General features: G+C 29.6%; 2 protein-coding genes across 3 annotated transcripts; both read right to left on the bottom strand.

Annotated features, from left to right (window-relative positions):
* Nucleotides 1-1,113: 1,113 nt before the first annotated feature.
* On the bottom strand, nt 1,114-3,384 carry LOC140875322 (uncharacterized). 2 transcript variants are annotated; one of them, XM_073278983.1, is made up of 4 exons: nt 3,262-3,384; nt 2,245-2,458; nt 2,070-2,133; nt 1,115-1,912 (listed from the first exon to the last, which is right to left on the bottom strand). In XM_073278983.1, exons 2-4 carry the CDS (start codon nt 2,439-2,441, stop codon nt 1,595-1,597), a joined length of 579 nt encoding a protein of 192 aa, XP_073135084.1. In that variant the 5' UTR covers nt 2,442-2,458; nt 3,262-3,384; the 3' UTR covers nt 1,115-1,594. The 2 variants fall into 2 exon arrangements, with proteins under 2 accessions (XP_073135085.1, XP_073135084.1); XM_073278984.1 differs by lacking the exon at nt 3,262-3,384 and having other exon boundaries at nt 1,114-1,912.
* Nucleotides 3,385-18,794: 15,410 nt separating this feature from the next.
* LOC140875118 (large ribosomal subunit protein uL15c) lies at nt 18,795-22,783 on the bottom strand. Its single transcript, XM_073278665.1, has 4 exons — nt 22,641-22,783; nt 22,164-22,521; nt 20,368-20,519; nt 18,795-19,278 (listed from the first exon to the last, which is right to left on the bottom strand). Exons 1-4 carry the CDS (start codon nt 22,722-22,724, stop codon nt 19,060-19,062), a joined length of 813 nt encoding a protein of 270 aa, XP_073134766.1. The 5' UTR covers nt 22,725-22,783; the 3' UTR covers nt 18,795-19,059.
* Between the last annotated feature and the right edge of the window lie 374 nt (nt 22,784-23,157).

Genomic DNA, 23,157 nt, shown 5'->3' with positions numbered 1-23,157 from the left:
ACTGATCCATCCGATGCATATTTCACCTTATAAACCTATCGACAGCCGATAGATTGTTTGCCCAAAGTAATGGTACCACTGACCAAGTGTTGTTAGATTCCATAGCATTGAGTTCCTCCAGCATTGCAGCCATCCAAACAAGACAGCTTGATGGAAGAATTGGGGCTCATACTGTGGGGGCTTATATACAATAACTTTAACTACTCCTTCAAATAATTAACTAACTGATTTGAATATAACTACTTCTAAGTAATAAATGTGGTTGCACTCCTTGATTGCATTCTTTAAAATTATAGAAAATCTTGGCATTTTTTTTTACTTCGACCTACCAAAGTGAGTCTCAACTTCTGAAAGTCTCTTTTTTCCTCCAAAATTTCTCAAAAATGTTTGCATATCTTAAAATTAATTCCGAAATTTTGCATGAAAAGATGCGTACAAAGACCCAAATAGTTTGTAATTGTCTCTTGTGCTATAATGAATAATGCAGACGACTTCAAAAATATTTTAGTGCCTCAATTTTGGAAATAATATAAAATATACTGCCATTATTTTTCACATCGAATTCGCAATTTTGTGCGACCTTGAAATTTCAAAGACTAGGGGGCAAGAAACGACAAGGAGAATTAACTTCAATCACCAAACAACTTTTGCCAATATTCTCTCCGCTACTTCTCAATTTTCAGCAATATATATGTTCTCAATTTCATGATTTTAGTTACAACTTACAAGTAGTTTTTGTTGTAAATTCATTTGTTTCTTTTAAACATATATTTTAAAAACGTTTTGTGTTTTTAATTGAAAACAACTTAAAACATATGTTTGTACCCAGGCCTGACACACACGCGCTTACAAAAGTTTGTGTAAAACAAAAAACTATATATGATTTTCTTCTATATTTTAATATAACACTTTTCGAACCAGGTGATAGCGAAAAAACATCCCCACCCGGAAAAAAATAAATCCATAAATAAAAATTGAGCTAGATCGAAGATAATCATCGACCCATTGACGCAATAATGTTCCACAATTTCGCGTGGCAAACAAACGAGACACGCATCATCATGCAAAGCACTAAATATAATAATATTAGCATGATAGCAACTTTTGGAACCAAAAATAAACACCACCCTTTGAATTGTTATTATCTATACAAAAGTTGAATTTTATAATATATATATATATACAAAGCGAATTGGGCTACAAAAGATAACGACTCTTCCCAAAAAGAAACAAAAAGATTAGGGCAATGACTCAATACCACGTAGATTTCTCTATTATACAAATTCTACTCGGAATCAAATCTCAAAAATGACCCCCTAAACGGACACAAATGACCAAGAATCCCCCTCCTCTCATCTCTTACTTACACTATTACAAAGAGGGGCTAAAATCGGTTAATAACTTCCATCTCATACTTACAATGCATTCCCCTTTAATTACAGACGCATTCAAATAACATTATATATACACTTTTTGGACAAAAATTATCAATAATACACCTATTCCTTAGCTCACACAACATCAACATTGTGCAAAAATCATCTTCTTGTGAGTTGGTCGAAAATCGGCCTCGGATTCTTTGTACAAGTACACTCTAGGCCAGGGCTGGGATGCTGCAGTTTCGCCTATCCCTGTCGAGGCAGTCGAACCCCTCGACTCTCACGGCCGGATTGTTACCAAAATTTGCTCGAACACATCCACCCTTGCGAGTGGACGATGGGGAAGGGGCCAGACCAGACCCTTCTGCTGATGGGGTTGTTGGGATTGCGCGCGGCGAGACAGGGTAAATTTTCGCGTCCCCGAAGCGCGCGTCCTGAGTTAGTGGGTTAGATACTCTACTTGGTGGCGACCCGGAAAAAAATGGGGGCGACGAGGCTACATGGGTAACGGATTGATCAACACCGGAACCACCCTGTTAGATCGAAAACCAAATTTCAGAGGCAGGTTGAATGCTTTAAATAAGCAACAAATTGTAGTTGCTAATAATATTAAATGCAAAATAAAGTCACACAGAATGAATGATCCATCTGATCCATCCATTTTCAAACAATAATTATACAGAAAACAACCTTTGCAAGAATGATGTCAAGCAGTTCATTTCCAGCTTTAACTTCACAAATCTCTTGCTGATGGCTGCTACCAAAGAAAACAAATTTTTTTTAAAAAAAAAAACTAAAATGCTGGAAATAATTAAAATTCTAAAGTAAAAGACCATAAAAAGGTATGTAAAATTACAAAATTGACCTGACATGCCATCGGAGAGGTCTCATAGCCGAAAAGTCGCTAAGGGTGGTATGGATCAAGCCGACCCGCCGTGGCTTTGGGCAAACAACAGTTTCTTTTCTCTCCACAGATCTTCCTCCGCCGCCGCCAGCAGCGGTGATCCCTATCATCTCTTCACAGGAAACAAAGCCCTTCTTTTGAATTGAATAGTGATTCATTTTTAAATATAATACACCTGATAATGTCAAGAAAGTTGAAATCTTGGTTAGAAAAACAAATTCAAGGCAAAGGGATATGATAGATCTGTAGACAAAGAGGGAAGCAAACAACTTGAATTAACTGAGAATGCTATAAATATGTTTCTTTAATTTTATTTCAAGCGTGATTAAGATCCGGACAAAGTGGGTAAATTGGAAAAAGAGTCGGCTCAATTTGACTTGTTCTTTCAGACAAAACACATAGTGCACATACAAGATTAAAAAATTAATTTCTTTTTCCAGTAGTCTTAAAGGACAAACACAGATCCGTGGGAAAAATCGAAAGTTTGGGTTTTTTTTTTCCATCATTCTGAAATATGAAACGCTTTGGGTTAATAGATCAAGAAAAATCTCACGACCCAAATCTGGAAGATTAAAAGATATAATGAAAATTCAGCTGCAAATTTAACAGATCTGGAGGTATAAATGTTTTTCAAATCCCATATACATATTATATCGGATACCATCACAAGTTATAAGAACTCTCAACTCTGAAGAAAAAATATACACATCCGCAAAAAAAAAAAAAAAAAAGGAAAGAAAGAAAGAAAGAAAGAAATTAGCCACGATTCAAGCTTCTGCACATCAAAGACTTGCTTTTTATTTTGCAGGAAAATTTTTCAAACTGAGCCCACCTCAATATACAAGAATCGCAGCAATAGTACTACATAATTACACGAATTTTTTCGTTTTTTCTCCCCCAGAAGTAGCCCACCTTCATCCCAGCTGCAAGAAGGCGAAGTAGCTAAAAAAAATTCAAAAGATGAGATCTAAAATTTACCTGGAAGAGCTGTACACAATTGCGAAGCGCCTCCAAAAAGAGAGGATTCCGAGAGGGAAAAAAAATAAAAGAAAAAAGAAAGAGAAAAAAAAACGAAGAGCAGGAAAAGAGTGAGGCTCGGGCAAAGAGGGGAGAGGGATTCCTGAACGGTTCTATTGTATTTATACAAGTTGTGGAACAGACCAAATTATTTTATTTTATTTTTATTTAGACATGTTATCCCCACCTATATCAAACAATTATAATTTAATTAATATCATCACATATCCTTTTTTTAAAAAAACAATATAAATATTACCATAAAAATTAATTTAATTATATTAATATATAATGTTACTAAATATTGAACAAGATTCCATAGTGAATGATTTTGTTTCCATCTTTGTATAGAACAAGTTCATGTACCTTATTCAAGAATTGAATATGATGTTTAAAATATAAACACACGAAATTAGTATGAACATTATAGCGTTGCGGAAATAATTAATTAACCACTATAGTATCATTTTTTTACACTAAAATTCATATACATGTGATGGATTTTGAACTGATCCGACTATTAAAAAAATAATATTTTTTATATCAAAATTATTACGTTTTTTACATATATAAATTGAGTCAATCCGTAACACATATAGGAACAAAAGCAACATAATCAAATTTTTACACTGATTATTAATACTTGTCAATTTTAGAAATGGTAGGAGCCCCCACCAAAATATAAAGAAAGAGAGAAATTTGGAGGAGCGTTAGGGGTTGTGATGAAATATAAATTATTTATTCAAAAGTAGATCATGGGTCTTTTTTAATATTAATTTATATTTTGGAGACACTACTGGCTATAAAGACAAGCAAACAAGAATAGATTAATATAGCTGTAACATTAGAATCTTTAAGTTTTTATTTAATTTATTTTTATAGGAGCCAAACCTAAACAGTGAAAGTTGACTAGTCAAAATGTAATTATGGTACCAACTAACAAGCTTATGCACAGAGGAGATGTTCAACGTGTTTATTATATAATTGATAATTGAGTAGAAATCGATTCATTCGTGGGATGAAATAATGAAATACGTGTGTTGTATAGAGGATATATCAGTATATATGAATAAATTAATGATTTATAGCTTCCATTTTTTGTAAAATCGCGTCAAACATTTGTCGAAACAAATTTTATAATTCATCAATGTTTTATCATTCAAGTTAACAAAGCGATCCCATGAAATTATTTTAAAGATATGTTACACACATTCAACTTGAGTGAATTCTTTCTAATGGAAAATCACTAATTAAATGAAAAACAAATTTTAGGTGACTGTTCTATTGTTCAATTTTGTAAAAAAAATCTCGGACTTAATTGAATTATATGAAAAATATTTCTTCGGAAGCACCATATTCGGGTTGATATTTGTTATTAACAACTCTGGACACCGAACTAGTGCTTGTATGTGTTCGAATTAATAGGCTTGATTGTTGATCTTTTGTTGTTTTGGTCATAGATATAAATGTCACAAGAGATCTACTCTTAAATGAAACCAATGTACTCTTGAGTCTTGACTCATTTACTTCAAAGATATACTATTACACTTTTTTTCCCCCAAAATACTCTTTATTAACTTGATTTAAATCAATTCAAGTTTAATTAAATGTAATTTTTAAATTATTTAATGTTTCAGGCCGGATCTAGCAAAACCTTTGTCCATGTTGATCTTGTTTGATCGAGTTTAAATCGACTTATTGTCACCCGTACTCTTGACCCAAGCTCGTTAGATCCCATTAACCCATATATAATTTAGTGATGATAATGGCGTGTGCATGCGGGGTAGTGCTTTTATGAAGATTCAAAATTTTAAAACAAACTCTTTCCAAAGACAAAGTAACCTGCCACCTGGGGAATCCTATTTCTTTTTTTACTTTTAACCCTTTTTTTTTTTTTTTTTTTTTGAAAAACACTGTGATTAAATTTGGGGTTTAATCAAGTGATTTCATTTGTTTTGGGTCTCTCTCTCGTGCTTTTTAGTAATCCATGTCATCAATGGCTTTCTCTATGCTAGCACATGGACAATGCGTATGTGCTAAATTCAAGGGCCCATGTTTTTTGATATGAAGATTCGGGTGCACAGAATTTAACATGATTAATTATTTTTTAAAAATTATTTAAGTTATTAATTACGACTAGAATTATAAACAATTTATGTTATATTTGAAACAATATTATTATTTTAGAATTTAAAGCATACACGTGAAATATAGTTACAATTGGATAATAAATTTGCTAAAATATATTATTATTATAATTATTTAGTGAATGAAAGGAGGAGTACTTTCAGTGTTTTTTTTTCCATTATTAAAAGTCACGTGGGAACAAATTTTTATTATCGATAAATGTTGTTAAATAAATGAGTTGAGATGAGAAGATATAAACATGCAATTAGTTAATAATCTTCATAATATTTTAGTAAATATTAAATTCAATGTAATACGATCTTTACAACATTTTTTATAAAATGAGTACGAATAATCTTTGTTTAAATATTTTATATGTTACAAGTCTAATTGAATTTATAGATGTTATTGCAATTAATGATTGTAACAAATACTATAATTTTGTATAAATTAGACATTGAGGAAAATATATAATTTGATGACATAACATATTTAATAAATAAAATTTAAGAAAAAAATATAATAAATAATACATAGTGTTGAAAAATTATTTTACCACTACTGATTTTGAGAAAATAATAATAATAAATATAATGCATTCTAAACTCTAAATTAAATTATAACGTTTTTTCTTTCTTTACATAACCATTTTCTTCTTTCACGATTTTTTCGTTTGCCATCCATTATTTATTCTTAAAAAAATTAATTTTCTTATCATAATCGATAATAATTCTTGTGATTTTTTCTCTATCAATTATTTTTATTTTTATATCTTTTTTATTTGATTCTTTTGTTGGATCATATATGCTGAAATAATTCTTTGCAAGAGTATAAATAATTTCATTGTCTCCAATCTCCATTCTTGTGGTATTATATTCTATTACTTGTAAGTCAATATCGTTAATAATCAATGTGTTATTGAACGTTTTTTCTATTTTTAATTTCATGCTAAGTTGTTCGAAATCTACTATTGCAATATTTTTTGTTGTTAAATTTTTGCTCGAATTTTGAATGCTTTTGATTAAAAATATTAACATTTTGTCTTGTATTTCAACCGTCTTATCCATTTTGAGAATAAATGTATATATTTTTTTATTTCGTGTCTCTAAAATCTTGTAGTATATTGAAGTGATGTTGTCCTATAAATAAAGAAGATTTTATTAATAATTTGTAACAATATATAGGACCGATCGCTTGCTGCTTTATCAAAAGCTATAACTGACGGTAATAGTGCAATTCAAATCTTTTAAACCGCACAGCAGCCAAGCGTCATGGTTCGATTGTTTTACCCAGCAAGGACAATTATTGCATTCAACAATCTTCATTGCACTCCTTGTAATCAATGAGAATCGAACTCATGACCTTAGCTCTGATATCAATTGTAGGACCGATCGCTTGTCACTTTACCAAAATCTTACAGTTTCAATATTCATCACTTACAGTCATCGCTATTTTATAGCTATATATATTAACAGTTTAAAATAATACATTATCAATAACTCATGTTAGCCTATAGATATAATATTTAATATAGTTTTATTTTGGCATAATATTGATATTGATTCTTATGCAATTATTAACTTGAGTTTCCATCATTTGATTGATTAATATTGAGCAAGTATGACATGTTTGGTACCATGCATTTGTTTTATTTTTTTTCTTATGTATGTATGCTCTGAATCGATATGATTTATTATGTATTTGATAATAAGTGAGATATGTTAATCAAATTAAATAAAATATTCATTTTTTAATGTTCTAATTTAATGTGTTAGTTATTTGTTTTACAAGTATTGATTTATGTAATAATAATAATAATGATAATAAAAAAAAATAATAATAATAACATATATAATGCATTCTAAACCTTAATTTAAATTATTAATAAATATTTTTTACACTATATGTTAAATTTTTATCTCTTTCACGATTTTTTTTTTCTATTTATCATGCATTATTTTTTCTCTATGAAAAAGTCAATATTCTTATCATCTTTATTAATAGCAATTTATATAGTGAGTCTGGCCAAACGCGAAGACCCACCCGGACCTGTTTGTAAACACGTTTGGGCGATTCTAAACTCGTCTCTTCGGGCAGGTTTAATACAAGGTTAAGTTTAGACCTGGTTCATTATCATCCTTTTATTGAAGTGTTGTCGTTCTTTAAATAAAGTATATTTTATAATAATTGGTAATATATATATACTATTTGAAAGAAAAAATATTACATGTTTAGTTATGGAATCAATATAATATTTAACAGTGCAACTAATAAAAAAAATTTGCAATATTTTCGAACAATATAACCCCCGAGTTTCAATATTTTTATCATTTATGGTCATCATTATTTTATATCTACATTAACAGTTTAGAATAAAACATTATCAATAACTCATGTAAGTTTATAAATATAGTATTTAATGTAGTTTTGCCTTGTCACAATGTTGATATTGAAACATATACAATTATTACAGTTAGTGTTTTCTATTGTTTTCTTGATTAATCTTAAGCAATTATGGTTTGTTTCGTATCTTGAATTCGTCTTATTTTCTAACTCATGTATGTATGCTTTCAAACAATATTATTTATTATGTATTTGTTAATAAGTGAGATAAGTTAATTAAATTAAAGGTTTATTTTGTAATCTCTTATCTTTAGAGTTGATTTTTTATTTTGTAACTATTGATTTATGGAAAACAAATATAATATAGATAATGCATTCTAAATCTTAATTTAAATTATTGCGCAATTATTTTTTGCTTTTATATTTTGAATTTTTCTCTCTCAGTTTTTTTTTCCATTTACCATTCATTTTTTATTTCTCTGTGAAAGAATTAATTATTAACTCGAGTTCTCATCATTTGGTTGATTAATATTGAGCAAGTATGATATGTTTGGTACCATGCATTTGTTTTATTTTCTTTCTTATGTATGTATGCTCTGAATCGATATGATTTATTATGTATTTACTAATAAGTGAGATATGTTAATCAAATTAAATAAAATATTTATTTTATAATGTTTTAATTTATGTGTTAATTGCTATTTTTATGAGTATTGATAATAATAATAATAATAATAATAATAATAATAATAATAATAATAATAATAATAATAAAAATAATATATATAATGCATTCTAAACTTTAATTTAAATTATTAATAAATATTTTTCCTCCATATATTGAATTTTTATCTATTTCACGATTTTTTGTCCATGTATCATGCATTATTTTTTCTCTATGAAAAAATCAATATTCTTATCATATTTATTAATAGCAATTTCTATGGTGGGTCTGGCCAAACGCGAAGACCCACGAGGACTTGTTTGTGAACACGTTTGGGCGAGTCTAAACTTGTCTCTCTTTCGCAGGTTTAATACAAGGCTAAGTTTAGAGCCGGTCCATTATCATCCCTTTATTGAAGTGTTGTCGTTCTTTAAATAAAGTATATTTTATAATAATTGGTAATATATATACTATTTGAAAGAAAAACTATTACATGTTTAGTTATGGAATCAATATAATTTTTAACACTACAACTAATAAAAAAATTTACAATATTTTCGAACAATGTAACCCCCGAGTTTCAATAATTTTTTCATTTATGGTCATCATTATTTTATATCTAGCTATATTAACAGTTTAGAATAAGACATTATCAATAACTCACGTAAGATTATAAATATAGTATTTAATGTAGTTTTACCTTGTCACAATATTGATATTGAAACATATGCAATCATTACAGCTAATGTTTTCTATTTTTTTAATTCTTGTGCAATTATGGTCTATTTTTTATCATGAATTCGTCTTATTTTTTAACTCATGTATGTATGTTTTCAAGTAATATTATGTATTCTGTATTTGTTAATAAGTGAGATAACTTAATTAAATTAAATATTTATTTTGTAATTTTTTTATCTTATGTGTTGATTATTTATTTTGTGACTATTGATTTATGAAAAACAAATGTAATATAGATAATGCATTCTAAACCTTTAAATTATTGTGCAATTATTTTTTCCTTTTATATTTTGAAATTTTCTCTCTCATTTTTCCCCATTTACCATCCGTTTTTGTATTTCTCTATGAAAGAATCAATATACACATCATCTTAATAGAATTTTTGTGTTGATGTCTTTTTCTATCAATCATTTACATTTTACTATCATTATTATTTTATTTTTTCATTGGACATACTTTTTTTTATTACTAAAAATTTTTAGTGACAAAAATAACAATAATTTTAGCGTTCCCAACTACATTCTGGTATGTATCATCTTTGATTACTTGTATATCAATATCGTTAATGATTGATGTAATTTTTGGACACCCTCTTTTTTTTAATTTATTATTTTTCAAAATCTAATTATCTCTTTTTTCTTATAATATTTTTGTTGCCAAAATTTTTGATTGAATTTTCAATGTCATTAGTTAAAAACGTTTACATTTTATCTTTTATTTCAACCTTTTTTTTTCTATTTTGAGAGTAAATGCATATTCTTATTTATTTTAGTGTATTTAATATTCCTTCATTTATTGTAAGACTATCTCATAATTTTTTTAATGGAAAATTAGTTAACTTTTTTTAATTTCAACTTTTGTATATATGATATCTACAAACAAATAAAAATCAAATATCTGGTGTTTCAATCTCTTAGTATTTAATTAAAATTTTTGTTGAATTTTTTAAAAAATATTTGTGTAAAAATATATTCACTTTATCTACAAGAAAATAAAAAATAAAGTATTTTGGTATTTCAATTTTTTTGAAAACTGAATCCTTATTATCTAATATGTACACACTTTTTTAATTTTGATCTTATCATTTATCTACAAGAAAATAAAAAATAAAGTAGTTTGATATTTCAATTTTTTTTGGAAACTGAATCCTTATCTAATATGCACACACTTTGTCAATTTTAACATTATCATAATAATCAATTTTACATATAATATAAATATTAATTTACGTTTATGCCCTAACTAAAATGTTTTTTTTTTACTTTCATAAACCTATATATTTTTATATGGTTTTGCTTATAGTGTAAATAAAAGGACAAAGTTTTTATTTCACAATCGTAAAACTTTGACCTTTTATTCACACTTTTAAATAGGTATAGATATAGATATAGATAGATTTAAAATTTTTTGTTTTAAAATAAAATAAAGATGTTTTGATGTTTATTTTTATTTTCTTCGAATCCCATATTCTAAGTTAGGCTTGAAAGTTTATGTTTAAAATCTCAAATACTATAGTTTATTGTTTATAGTAATAAAAAATTAATCAAACACTACGGTTTTTTTTTTAAAAAAAATTAGTTTTCAAATACATAAATAATTATTTTTTTTGTATATTAATTAGAGCAATCAAAACGCGCCAATTTTGTCAGGTCGCCTTCCAGAACATAAAATAAGTGGTAATATTGCGATTCTCCCCATCTAATGACTGTTGCCGCAAGTTACGGACCGACCTGTTCAATCAACTCGTTTTGACGGAACTGGTAGCATCAACAGTTCCAAATGGGTTTTGTACACGTTGCCCACAGGGCACTACCCCGTGGCAGCATGTACAAAACCCGTTTTGACATACTATATCCATAAAAATTATTATCATTTTCACCTTTATACGCACTTCGATACACTCAAAAATCATTTTTATTTTCTTGATATAAATTTGTAAATTTTTTTGCTTTGTAAATTTGTATAGTTTTACTTATGTTGGAATTTAACTATAATTTCATAAATATTTTAAGGTTTGAATTTACATAAGTTTGTTTAATTATTAATCATCACCGTACGTATAGTAGCTAGTCTCAACTGATTTGTATTTCACACACACACACACTCATGGAGTTATAAGAAAACGTGTTTTTATTTTAAGAAATGGTATTTTGAAAATGAGTTATGCTACATGTACATACACGGTTACATATATATTGCTTTGAAAATCACAAAACTATCATAATGCTAATGAAAATATCTTTTTATTGTTATAATTTTGTTATTGCAAAGGTAACGCGCAATCATGTATGTAACCGTGTATATACATATATAATATTGGAGTTCTTTGAAAATTGTTATTGTAAATACTAACATTTTTAGCATCTCGTTTGTTTCAAGTACTCTTAAAAAATTTATCCCAATAAATAATTTTTAATTTCTTAACTTTCTAAAAAAAAAAAAAAGTTTTACAATTACGTTTTTTTGTTGTAAATCTAAGTAAAATTGTGGGAACCCAAAAATTAGTTAGGTCAGTGGGAAGAAAACTGGTCATTTAATTTAGACTAAAGAAAACTGACCACGAAAATTAGTTGAGGAAACTGAAAGAAAACTGACAACGAAAATCAGTTGAGGAAACTTGAAGAAAACTGAAACTGACATGTTGGAGTGGGAAAAACTTGAACAATTAGACTGAATTCAGTTGAAAAAATTCAGTTCAGTTGAGTGCAGTTCAACATACCAGTAACTAGATTGAAATTCCAGAAGACCAACTGTTTCAGAAATGTAACCGATGCTTTAGAGGGTGTTTGGCAGAGCTTAAAAGCTAAGCTCTCAAATTTTGTTTGGCAAAATTTTTTTAAAACAGCTTATAAGCTGTCAAAATAAGCTGTTTGACAGCTTATAAGCTGTTTTTAAAAAAGTAAGGGGGAGATACTTTTTTCAAAAAGATCTTATTTTAATATTCTGTCTCTCTAAAATATCCTTGAATATATTCATAAATCTCCATCATATCCTCCACACATTAAATATTAAATATTATTTTAAAAAAATTTACAAATCACATAAATTTTTCTAAAGTAAAATATTAAAACAATTTTATATTTTAATACTAAAACTATTTTCGTATATGTATAACTCGAAATATTATTTTCATATAATTATACCCTTTTTGGTAATTTTGACAATAAAAAGATCTTATAATACCAAACATATCAAAATCTTTAAATTGTTTAAAATAAGTTTACCCAAACACTTTAACAACTTATTTTTAAAATAAGTTCTAACAGCTTATAAGCTCGTAAAACAACTTTTAAGCTCTAGGAGCTTATAAGCTCTTTTTTAATAAGTTTAGCCAAACACCCTCTTAATTATGACAAATAATAGCATTGAATGGAAGCTTAACAATTAGAATTATGCTTATAAATAACAATCGGATTAGATACAATGTTACACAAATCCTGAGCTCTTGAACATAAAAACATAGAATTTTGAGTGAGAAAATGGCAAGGGAAGCAGTTCAGTTGAGCAAACATTCAGTTGAGCGAGCAGTTCAGTTGAGCAAGAGCAAGATAATTTTAAAAACAACCGAAACATTTTTAGCAACTCTCAGTAAGTGGGATTTCTAATTTAAAATTGATCACCTGCTTTAAAACTAATTCCAACATGATATTGTGTTCAAAATCTTGATTCCGAAAACTGTATTTCTGATTACTGATGCACTGAAACTTGTGAACTAGTGTAGAAATACATATTCTAAATATTATTGATTAACGATTGCTGATTACTTATTACATGTCTCACCTTTTAGAGTATTATCATATAAGAAACTAATATGAGTTAGCCACGAAGTTCATAAGTTAGTTTGGTGCATAAAACCGATTTCTGTTATTATAGATGAATACATAATTCTTGTCTTGTTCCATTCTGTCGTGTTTTGATATGTATATGTATATGAGACTACTGTTAAAATGATTTTAAAAGCTGGGGTGATTCTTCAATTTACTGATGCCGATTATATCACTCACTTACCCAAAACATGTCAGATAATAATGCAGAAAAAATAGAAGATGATGAGCGAATTTAGTTCTGGGGTTGGTGAAGAAAAAGACTGATTCTTGCAAATAAGATTTATTATTTCCTGTCCACTGCGTTAAACTTTGTATCAGTTTAATTTCTGCATAGATTCGTATTCAAGTTAGTTTTAAAGACAATGTAAATTTAGTTTTATGAATAAGATAGACTGGTTTTTGAGTTTCTGAAAACCGAGGCTTGTTCTTTTCGAATGAGTGTTTGAGAAAAACGCCGGTGTCAACCAACCCCGGTTTCGTAGCGTGAAAAAAATATATTGTAAATTTTATTCCTATTTATTTTTTTTAAAAAGTCCCCCCTCGTGAAAAAAAGTCTAGCTCCGTCTCTGAGTATTTTTTTTTTTTCATCTAGCCATTAGAATAATCAAGATAGTTGCTTTAAGTGAGTTGACACATTATTATTATTATTGTTGAAGTATGCTTCTATCATATTGAATAAGAATAGAGAAAAGATCAAATCAAAGATTACAGATCAAATGAATTCAGTGATCAGATGAGTTCATGGTCAGATCGAATACTGGGATCTGATCGAAGTTGATGGTCAGATGAGTCTTTAGATGAGTTCATGCAGATCGATTGCTCGAGTACTGGGACTCGGATAAAAGTCAGATGAAGTGTCCGAGAAGCTGTAAGCTTGAAGGCAAATCAAAGCGGATCGAAGTACGAGAGCAGATCAGACTGATGAATGAAGGCTTATCGGGTTGGACCATGTTGACTTTATAATTGGGTCGTCAGTTGTTGTTGACCTAAAGCCCAAGATGAAAGTCGACGTAATTCTCTATATAAGCAGATGGAAGCTGGCTGCAACGAACATAACAAAAAATCAAATTATTCAAACTCCAGAATATATTTGAGAGAGAAGAAAAGAGAGATTTGAGAGGAGAGAACTGGAGCGCAGATTGTGACGGGAAGAATTCAAGGATAACAAGCTTGAATTGTGTCTGTATCTAGCGTTAAAGTTTCTTTCGGGTCTGTCTCTGTAATAAGCTCTGGTGTTAGAGCTTGAATTTCTTCTGTTGGTGATTAATAAAGTGGTTTTGTTGCTCTCCCGTGGACGTAGGCAAATTTCTTGCCGAACCATGTAAATACTTGCGTCGTTTATTTGCTTTCGCGTGAGTTGGTGTTTGATCTGTGTGCATTGGTTTTATCGGTTTCTGGGATTGTGTTATTGTTCTTGTTGGTGTGATTGTGTGGTGAATTCTCGAAATACCAAACTCTTCTTGATTGATTCCTAACAATTATTATATAGTAAAATACAGACGACGATTACTATACAATACGAATTAATGAAATATGCTACAAAGTATCTCAATGACTGAAACTCACTTAAATTATTTTTAAATATGGTTGTTATATTACGCATTATTACCTACAAGATCCAAGAATACGATGTCCCACCATATCCAAGCTCTCTCGGCTTGTGACCAGAGTTAACCAGCAAGCCACAAGCCTGTGAACTCTACTTTTCAATCTTAATTAGCATTTAAGAAAGATTAAAACGTATGTCATCATCAATCATACACTTAATTAAACAGAAGCAAAACTTCCTTTAATGACCGGACAAAAAGTAAAGTCGAAAATTTTAACTTGTAAATTAAATTATTAATGAGATAGATTTTAATTATCTGGACACTTTATTGCCGAGTGGGGGTATCTACAAAAGTCACAAAGCCGGATGAGCATGAAAGAGCAAGCTGCGAAAACATTTATTTATAGGATTCAGAAAGAAGAATATTTATTTATAAAGTCACCCAATCGTCCCCTATGTAACCTCTCACAATGTGTTAGAACACGAGGTTATTACAAAAACGGTTAATGAGATCCTACTTATCATTTGATACATGAGATGAAAGTAAGATAAAACATAAATTTTTATTTATCTCATGTTTCTCTCATGTTTTTATTAAACCAATGATATTTCATGACCCGGTATGAGGCATTGTTTGATTTGATGTATTATTAATCTATGTATAACTTATCCCAATCAATTTTGTCTTATTTTCGTCATATTATTTATCTATTTATTAATTAATAATTTTACATCAATTAAATCAAATAAATTATAATTTATCCATCAAATCAAATAATGTATTAACTATTTTTTCTTATTTATTTTTAATTTACATTATATTACTTATCTATGGATTACTTATCCTATCACTCAAACCAAACGGTGCCTAGACTTGATGACAAATAACTCTCAACCCATGGTATTAATGGAGGATTAGTGTCATATAAGTAAAATTGTGTGAAATTGACAATGATAATTAAGAGAATAAACACAATAATCCAACAAAATCAAAAACATACAAACAACATATTATTCATATCTATGTCTTGCTTATTCACATCTCATCATGTTTTTATTCATCTATCGTACATCACATCCATGATATCAAACGGTATCCTAGGTATTATCCAAACCATGGATCTAATGATCTATATTTAACACATAAGCATAATTAATGTTGGGGAGCTGACGTGGTAAATAATGGAACCATTAGATTGACAATTAAGATAATAGTCGTAAGATAGATAGAACTCTGTGAACAATAACCTCACGTCATATGTAATTATGAAAAATATTTATTTTGGCTGTACAAACAGTCAAACCACATGTTATATAAGTACCATTGCGGTTAAGTTTAGGAGTTTCTCGTGAGTCCAATTGTATCGTTGTTTTTTCATATTTAATACTTCAACGAATGCAGTTGCACACACTTTGATTTAATTTTCTGTTTCTACTCTTTTATTCTTCTACTATCGGATGTCTGGTCGGGATTTCTTGATTTGGCTAGATAAACTTGTATTCCGTTATATTTTTGATTAATTATTCAATAAAGATTGCAAGTTTTTCTTATAAAAGAATATTTATTTATAAGAAATAAAACTTAAACATATTGGTATAACCTAAAATATGTAAGTCCCACTCCCACCATTTGCTCATATATCCCACTAGAAATCATAAAGAAAAAAATGAAATCAAATCAACGAGGAGGAATATTTAGTTGACATAGGATAGGGTGGTGGCTCCATTGGAGCGCATTTTAGGAAAAGTAAATCGCGAAATCATTTTTCTTTTTGAAATTCCATCTCAGAAAAAGGATGTGGTAATAAAATTTCGAATCTACGCAAAATGTCAAGTCGTTTTCTTGTCTTAATCCAAAAGGGTGGAAAAGTTTCCATTTCTTTCGGCGACTTTTTTTTTTTTTTTTTAAAAAAATTTCGTTCGTAAATAAAGTTATTTATTAAAGCAAATTCTGTGACGTAGTGGTCGATAATGAGAAGAATCGGGTTCTTGATATTGATTTCATGCAAGCGACACAAATCATTAGCTACAAGAATATATACTTCTAATGGGTTAGGGAATGCTCAAGCCTCAAGGGGCCATGAAGCTGGCGCTTCGTTTGCCCCCTTTCATCCTCGGCCTCCGATGACCGAGGAAACGAGGAAGTCGCACACGGAAACATTCGTGTGCGATGAAGTAGATTGATCTCTTTTTATTTTTATTTTTTAAAATTTTTTATGTGTTTTGAATTTTTTTAATAAAAAAAGTCTAGGTGGCATACTCGTTTGAAATAAACGTCCTTTTTTGGTAGATTAGATCCTAACATATGAGTAATACCCAAATTATGCATCCAACGATTTCTATTTTTACATATAGGCATAATTAATTATATATTGTTGACATGACAAATCATGGAAAATTAGATATATCATGTAGGTATTACTCATATGCTAGGTTGAAATCTAACATTTTTTTGGATATCTGAATTTTGCTTAGCATGAATAGTGGAATTCGCAACTTTATAATCATGTGCAATTTTTCATGTGTGTTTTGTTTTGTTTTTTTTTAAAAAAAATGTGTAAGTTATAAAATTTTAATTACGTGTAATTATATATATAATTTTTAACTATATGCAATTGTATTTTGTTTTTTTTAATGTACAAAGTTATTGAATGAAATAAAATATTTATATTTAAATATTACCTCAACATTAAAATAAATTACAAACACTAACATCACCTTGAGATAGACATTTGAATAATTTCATCCTACTTTTACAGGCACTATTTCAATGATATATTTAAGGGTGAAATTTTATCAATATTTGTAGGTCCATTGAAAAAATCGTAAACCCTACATGTTTTGATAAATCTCAACCTTTGAATCTATATTGAGGCAGTGCATGTACTCCTCTCACCATTGGCTAATCAATGACCTTAAACTAAGGAATTGGTTGGAAACCATTGGTAATTGAATGTAAATTTTATTCAATTTATGAATGATTATTCAAATTTTGAGTATTCATTGACATTTTTTATTTTTATTTTATATAAAACTCGCAATTGAGAAAATAATCTTCCATTTTTTTATGAATAATGTTATGTGTACATAGAGTCTTACATAAGGAGTTACACGCCCTATAAATTAGAAAAGCATATCAAATTCTTTTACAATATCTTTATTTTCAATTGTTTGTTTTGCTCAAAAAAACTCTTAACAAAAATATTTTTATTTTTTATTGTGTAGTTTTAGGAGTGTAAAAATTGAACCCGATCCAAGTTGACCGAAAAATTATCGGATTAAGTTTGAGGTTTTGGGGTTCGGGTTGGACCTGAAATATTTGATTTTTTATTTTTAACAAAATAATTAAATACACATAATGATAATCAATATATTTTTATTTAAATATAAAATAACAAAATCTCACTTAATTATATAGTTCTATATAATTTAAATTTGAAAGTTTAATTGTACGAAATTTAAAATATACTTACTACACAAAATAGAAATTATTTTAAAAATCAATGTTTTACAAAATAATTATTGCATGTTGAAAATCTATGATAATATACAATAATTTTTTTTTTTCAAACATACAATATATAAAAACATAGTAAATATTTTTTAATTCTATAAATAAGTAAAAAAATTTTAAAAAAATTTCTCAAACCAAACCTGAATAAATCAATAGCGACTGACCCGAATTCGACTAATCCGAGCAACCCAAATCTACATGATTTGATTTTTTATTTTGTTTTTTTAAACAAAATATTAATTATTACACATAATAATAAATATATTTTAATTTAAATACATAATAATAAAATCTCATTTATATATGATTTAAATTTGAAAGTTTAATTTTAAAATATATTTACAATAAAAAATAAACAATTATTATTTTTGTTGAACTCGGTACAAAATTATATATATTTTCATAATTATTTTATAAAATTTTATAAAATAATTATTTTTGTTGAACTAGATAAAATTAATTCTATAAGTAAATAATAAAATAAAAAAATAATATTTTAGGAAAAAGTTTTTTTGAGCAAGACAGGGAATTGTAGGTTGAAAAGAAAAAAAAATTAAAATTTTTTTGAGATATTTTCCTAATTTAATAAGGCGTGTAACCCTCTATGTAATACTCTACGGACACGTACACGTATCATTATCCTATGCCATTGTCAATATTTATCCAACACTTGTGATTTTCAATAAAAAGCACTGTTGATGCACATCAAGTTTAAAATGGAGCTCGTTTACCTTATCATCATACTTGATTTTATATTAAATATAGGGAAAAAGAAAGAAACAATGCACAAAAATGAATAGATCTCGAACTGCAGTAATTCTACACATGTTCAACTTCCGGTTGGGACGTGGTTGAACCACTCCCACCTCGCTCTCGACAGATTCAAGAAAATTACTAGATGGTATCAAACAGGATTAAATGGTAGATTTACAGCTCCCTTTAATGTGTAATGTGTCTTTCATAAACTGGGTGTTCGAGTTGAGGTTAACGATCAAGGTCAAAAAGGGTTACCGGCTGCGGCTGCTGCTGCTCTTTTCTTGGCAAAATATTCTTCGGCTCGTGCAATGTTCTTAGCCACTGATGGCTTGACCCACTTCTTCCGGCCTGGGAGTACGGTTATGGGGCAACCGGCAGCCTCAAGTTTCTCCTTTGCCGATTTTGAGAAGGAACGAGCCTTGAATTCGAGTTTCACACTCAGTTCTCCATCACCTAGAATCTGAAAGAAAGAGAGAATTCCAATGTTACAACAAGAGCTTTCCAAATGCTCGTGTAGTACCAGACATGATTTCTGACCAACAAAATATTTCCGACTTTACTAGTTTGGGATATGTTAATCAGGTCTAAATTACAAAACTACATGATAAAACTAGTACCTAAACAAGCAAAATTCTAGAAGGTGGCCCAATATTAATTTTAGAATTTAGCATATCCCTGGATGCCAGATAGAAACTGAGAAATATATTCCTAGAGTTAATATTCAAAGGATACATGTGAATGGTCATTAATATTAGACAACAGAGACTCCAAACATAAGTATCCACTCAAAAGATCAAACTCATGGAAGTAAGCACAACAAAAATTTACAGCTTAAAACCATGAATAAATCTTGTCTTACAATATCCAATCATGTGAAACCATCACTTCGGTCTCAGAAAAACAAATGAAACTAACATCATAAAATCAATGAATGCCACAAAAACAAAAAACTTGGAATCGGTATTCAATGAGATGGAGTTTGTTAAATTTCTATGCAACCACCTTCTTCCAATTGATTTCAGCACTTCCTCCAAAGATAGGAACGCAAACAAGAAGAAAAGAAAACAAGAAATTATGATAAGGAAAATATCATTTGCATGTTGAGAGATACCATTAAATGGCAGCAAAGGAGACATGCTACCTCTCTAAACTGGTGTCATAATCAGATTCAACCTGGCTGTATAAAAGCTAGTGTCAAAACTCTGGGTTCTTTTTCGTTAATATCTTGGCTTGACATATAGGGGGGCTGGTTAACTCCTTGTTAGAGTAACTGGCCCAGCCTGGATAGATAGTGCCTAACCTGTGGGTTCTTTTTGTACATTCTTTGTTAAACATTCTCCGGTTTACTAACACAATTCAGGTATTGCAGAAATTATGGTCGGGCATATGTCAAGAATGTACAAAAAACTTCAAACCTCATATTCACAATTTCACATCTACAGCTTAACATGACCTCTCAAAAGTGCAAAATAATTGTGGTAATAATTGATTATAAGTCAGAATGACTAACAAATGCAAATATAGTTAAGTGTTATCGTCTAATCATTACCTTAAGAGGAAGTCTCCTTTCCCTTCCCGATGGGTTGATCAGACCTTTTGTCTTCAATGACTCCAGCGAAACCTCTTCTCCCTCTTGAAATCCCGCATCAGCAATATCTTTCAAGTTGACGGGTACGTACTTTGGCAGTCCAGCATGCATACCTTATGGGAAAAATGATGCATATCAACAATAGCATGAATTAAACCTACTCGAGGTTAGTCTAACTCACTCTCTGCAGCTGATGTTTCAGAAGATAAATTCTATAGCTTATATATAATCGACTGAATGTTTCTTGATATTTATTGTTATCATTCCAGTTATGATTCCTCTCTAAATCTGTTAAAAGTCCTATGTCATTTTTCATAATATAGTTCTTTATAATTCAATAGTTTGAATATGGTAACGGTCTAAAGGCTCCGAGACTCTCACTTGATAAACTACTCTTTCTTTTTTCCTTGCACAAAACAATTGAATTAAGATAATCTCATTATCATCGTAATTATTCATAAACTACTCTTTCTTTTTTCCTTGCACAAAACAATTGAATTAAGATAATCTCATTATCATCGTAATTATTCATACTCGATGACCTATCACTACCTCTCATTAACTTGTCATGATCTTGCCATTGACCTCATTACCATGTGATTGCTGCATACTCTTCTGTTACAATCTCAGCCTCTACAATTCATGACATATTAAACCATAGATTTATTGTTTATCATGATTAATAAGGGGCACCTCACATCCTTCCCAAATCCAACTCTTTGGCATAGAGAAATTGAGTGCGAAGCAACCAGAACCATACACCAAACCATTCGAATACCATTTTCATTTTTAATCCTCTCATCAGATCAAATCAATTTTTTTGAAATATCTTTTTTCACCAATTCAAATGTAATTTCAGTTTTCATTTCATAGATTCAGCAAATCAATAACATATTTCAATTTCCATTCCCACATTGTTCTGCAAATTCATGGGCATATCTAATAGCTGGTCAACTTTACAAGTGAAAATACTTGAGTAATATTATAATTACAATTAAATAGTTTTTGTTGAAGACTATAACGGTCTACTGATATTAGGATTTGCAGGGAATCAAAATCGATGCTAAGAAAAATAACCATACTGACATCAAAATCTTTGTGAAATTTCTAGAATTGAGCAGCATGATCTAACGAATGTCAATCCTTTGACGCATGCACAAGTGGGAGTGGACGCATAATCGTCAGCAAACTCAACAAGTGCACCTATATCTAAACTATTTTAAAAATGGATATCAAATGGTTGCACCAAATCCTATTCTATATGAGTGATTAATCAATATTTCCACTACATTCCCCATTAAATTAAACATGACACCGAACTTTGGATAACCACATTGCCCTATTCGAAAAGTAACACATTTCAAGATCCAATCTCCAGGCATTGAGATTCTAGCGGTCCACCATCCTTTTCTTTTGGGAACAAAGAAAAGTAATTCTAATGCATTCAGATCAATGATGATTAGATACGAGTAATATAGAAGCATGCGTACCGAAATTGCAATGATGCAAGAGTGTTTATATAGCTAGCGACTTCGAAAGCTATGTTGGATTATCTAAACCAGCTACATCATAAAACAATTACAAGTGCTTACCAAACCAAACATCCCCGAGGGAAAAATCATCAACATTATCCAAAATCACCATGAACTATACCACAAACACTTCCACACATCTGTGTATAAGCTAAGCCAGCTACAAAAACATACTGAAAACGAACAAAATCAAGGAAATTTTCAATCTTTACAGCAAAACCATACCTCCAGCAATCCCTCTCAACTTAGGAATCCTCCGGTACAACGGCATCTGTCCACCTTCGAACCCCTTTCGAACCCCAGGACCAGACCTAGATTTCTGACCTCTCATTCCAAACCCACAACTGCCTCCCTGTCCAGCCGCATGCCCTCTCCCCTTTCTCTTCGATTTCTTCCGCGACCCGGGTTGCGGGCCCAGGTTATTAAGACGAAACCGCGCACTCTGGCCGCCTATTTCTGTCTCTTGGACACCAGAAGCAGCCGAATTCAGAACCACGAGTGGTTGCCTCTGCTTTGGTTTGGGCTGGGAGAGTTTTATGGAAGGAAATACAATTGGGTTCTCCTTCAAAGTTCGTATATTGCCCTGTTAATCGGCAAAAAAGCACAATTAAAGCCGTGATTGTAAAAATACAAGGGAAACTGGATAATCTTGGAGAATACATGATACCCGAATGAGTGAATAGACGGAGTTATACACAGTACCTTGAAATGAGAAGAGGAAAGATGAAGCAGCGGTGTGGTGGTGGAAGGGGTGGGAGTGGAGAGGGACAGTAGAGAAGATGCCATAGCTGAGCCTTCCAATTCTTGGAGATCAGTTTGTCTCTGAGACCAAAGGATAGGGGTGAGTGTTTTTTCCCTCATCAAATAAATAAAAAAAAAAAAACTTTTATATTAAATAAACTGATATTTTACCCATACAATGCACGGATTATATCTTGTATATAATATAATTAAATTGGATCAAATAAAAATATTGACTATAAAATTAAAATGCAAATAAATTTAATTTTACAATGAGTAATAAGAATAATAATGTTAAAAAAAGTACTTTTTAAACGGCAAAAATAGTGAGAATGAACATTTGAACGAATAATCGAAATATAAATTATATATCATATAATTATAAAACAAAAAAATTATCTTATAAATTTTGAAAAACTTTCTTAAATACAATATTTGTTGTTGAATTTTTCTGGTTGATCTTATCATCACATTATCA

Source organism: Henckelia pumila, chromosome 1 (genome assembly GCF_033568475.1).
Source record: "Henckelia pumila isolate YLH828 chromosome 1, ASM3356847v2, whole genome shotgun sequence".
NCBI classification, from domain to species: Eukaryota; Viridiplantae; Streptophyta; class Magnoliopsida; order Lamiales; family Gesneriaceae; genus Henckelia; species Henckelia pumila.
The sequence above is the reverse complement of the archived record's forward strand: the minus strand, read 5'-3'. Positions and strand labels throughout refer to the sequence as shown.

Coding starts and splice junctions, on each gene's coding strand:
- LOC140875322 (XM_073278983.1), bottom strand. CDS start 2,441: ATGAATCACTATTCAATTCAAAAGAAGGGCTTTGTTTCCTGTGAAGAG. Junction 2,134..2,244: donor CCTCTCCGATGGCATGTCAG/GTCAATTTTGTA, acceptor CTTTGGTAGCAG/CCATCAGCAAGAGATTTGTG. Junction 1,913..2,069: donor TTGACATCATTCTTGCAAAG/GTTGTTTTCTGT, acceptor TCGATCTAACAG/GGTGGTTCCGGTGTTGATCA.
- LOC140875118 (XM_073278665.1), bottom strand. CDS start 22,724: ATGGCATCTTCTCTACTGTCCCTCTCCACTCCCACCCCTTCCACCACC. Junction 22,522..22,640: donor TTTCCTCTTCTCATTTCAAG/GTACTGTGTATA, acceptor GCCGATTAACAG/GGCAATATACGAACTTTGAA. Junction 20,520..22,163: donor GTTGAGAGGGATTGCTGGAG/GTATGGTTTTGC, acceptor TTTTCCCATAAG/GTATGCATGCTGGACTGCCA.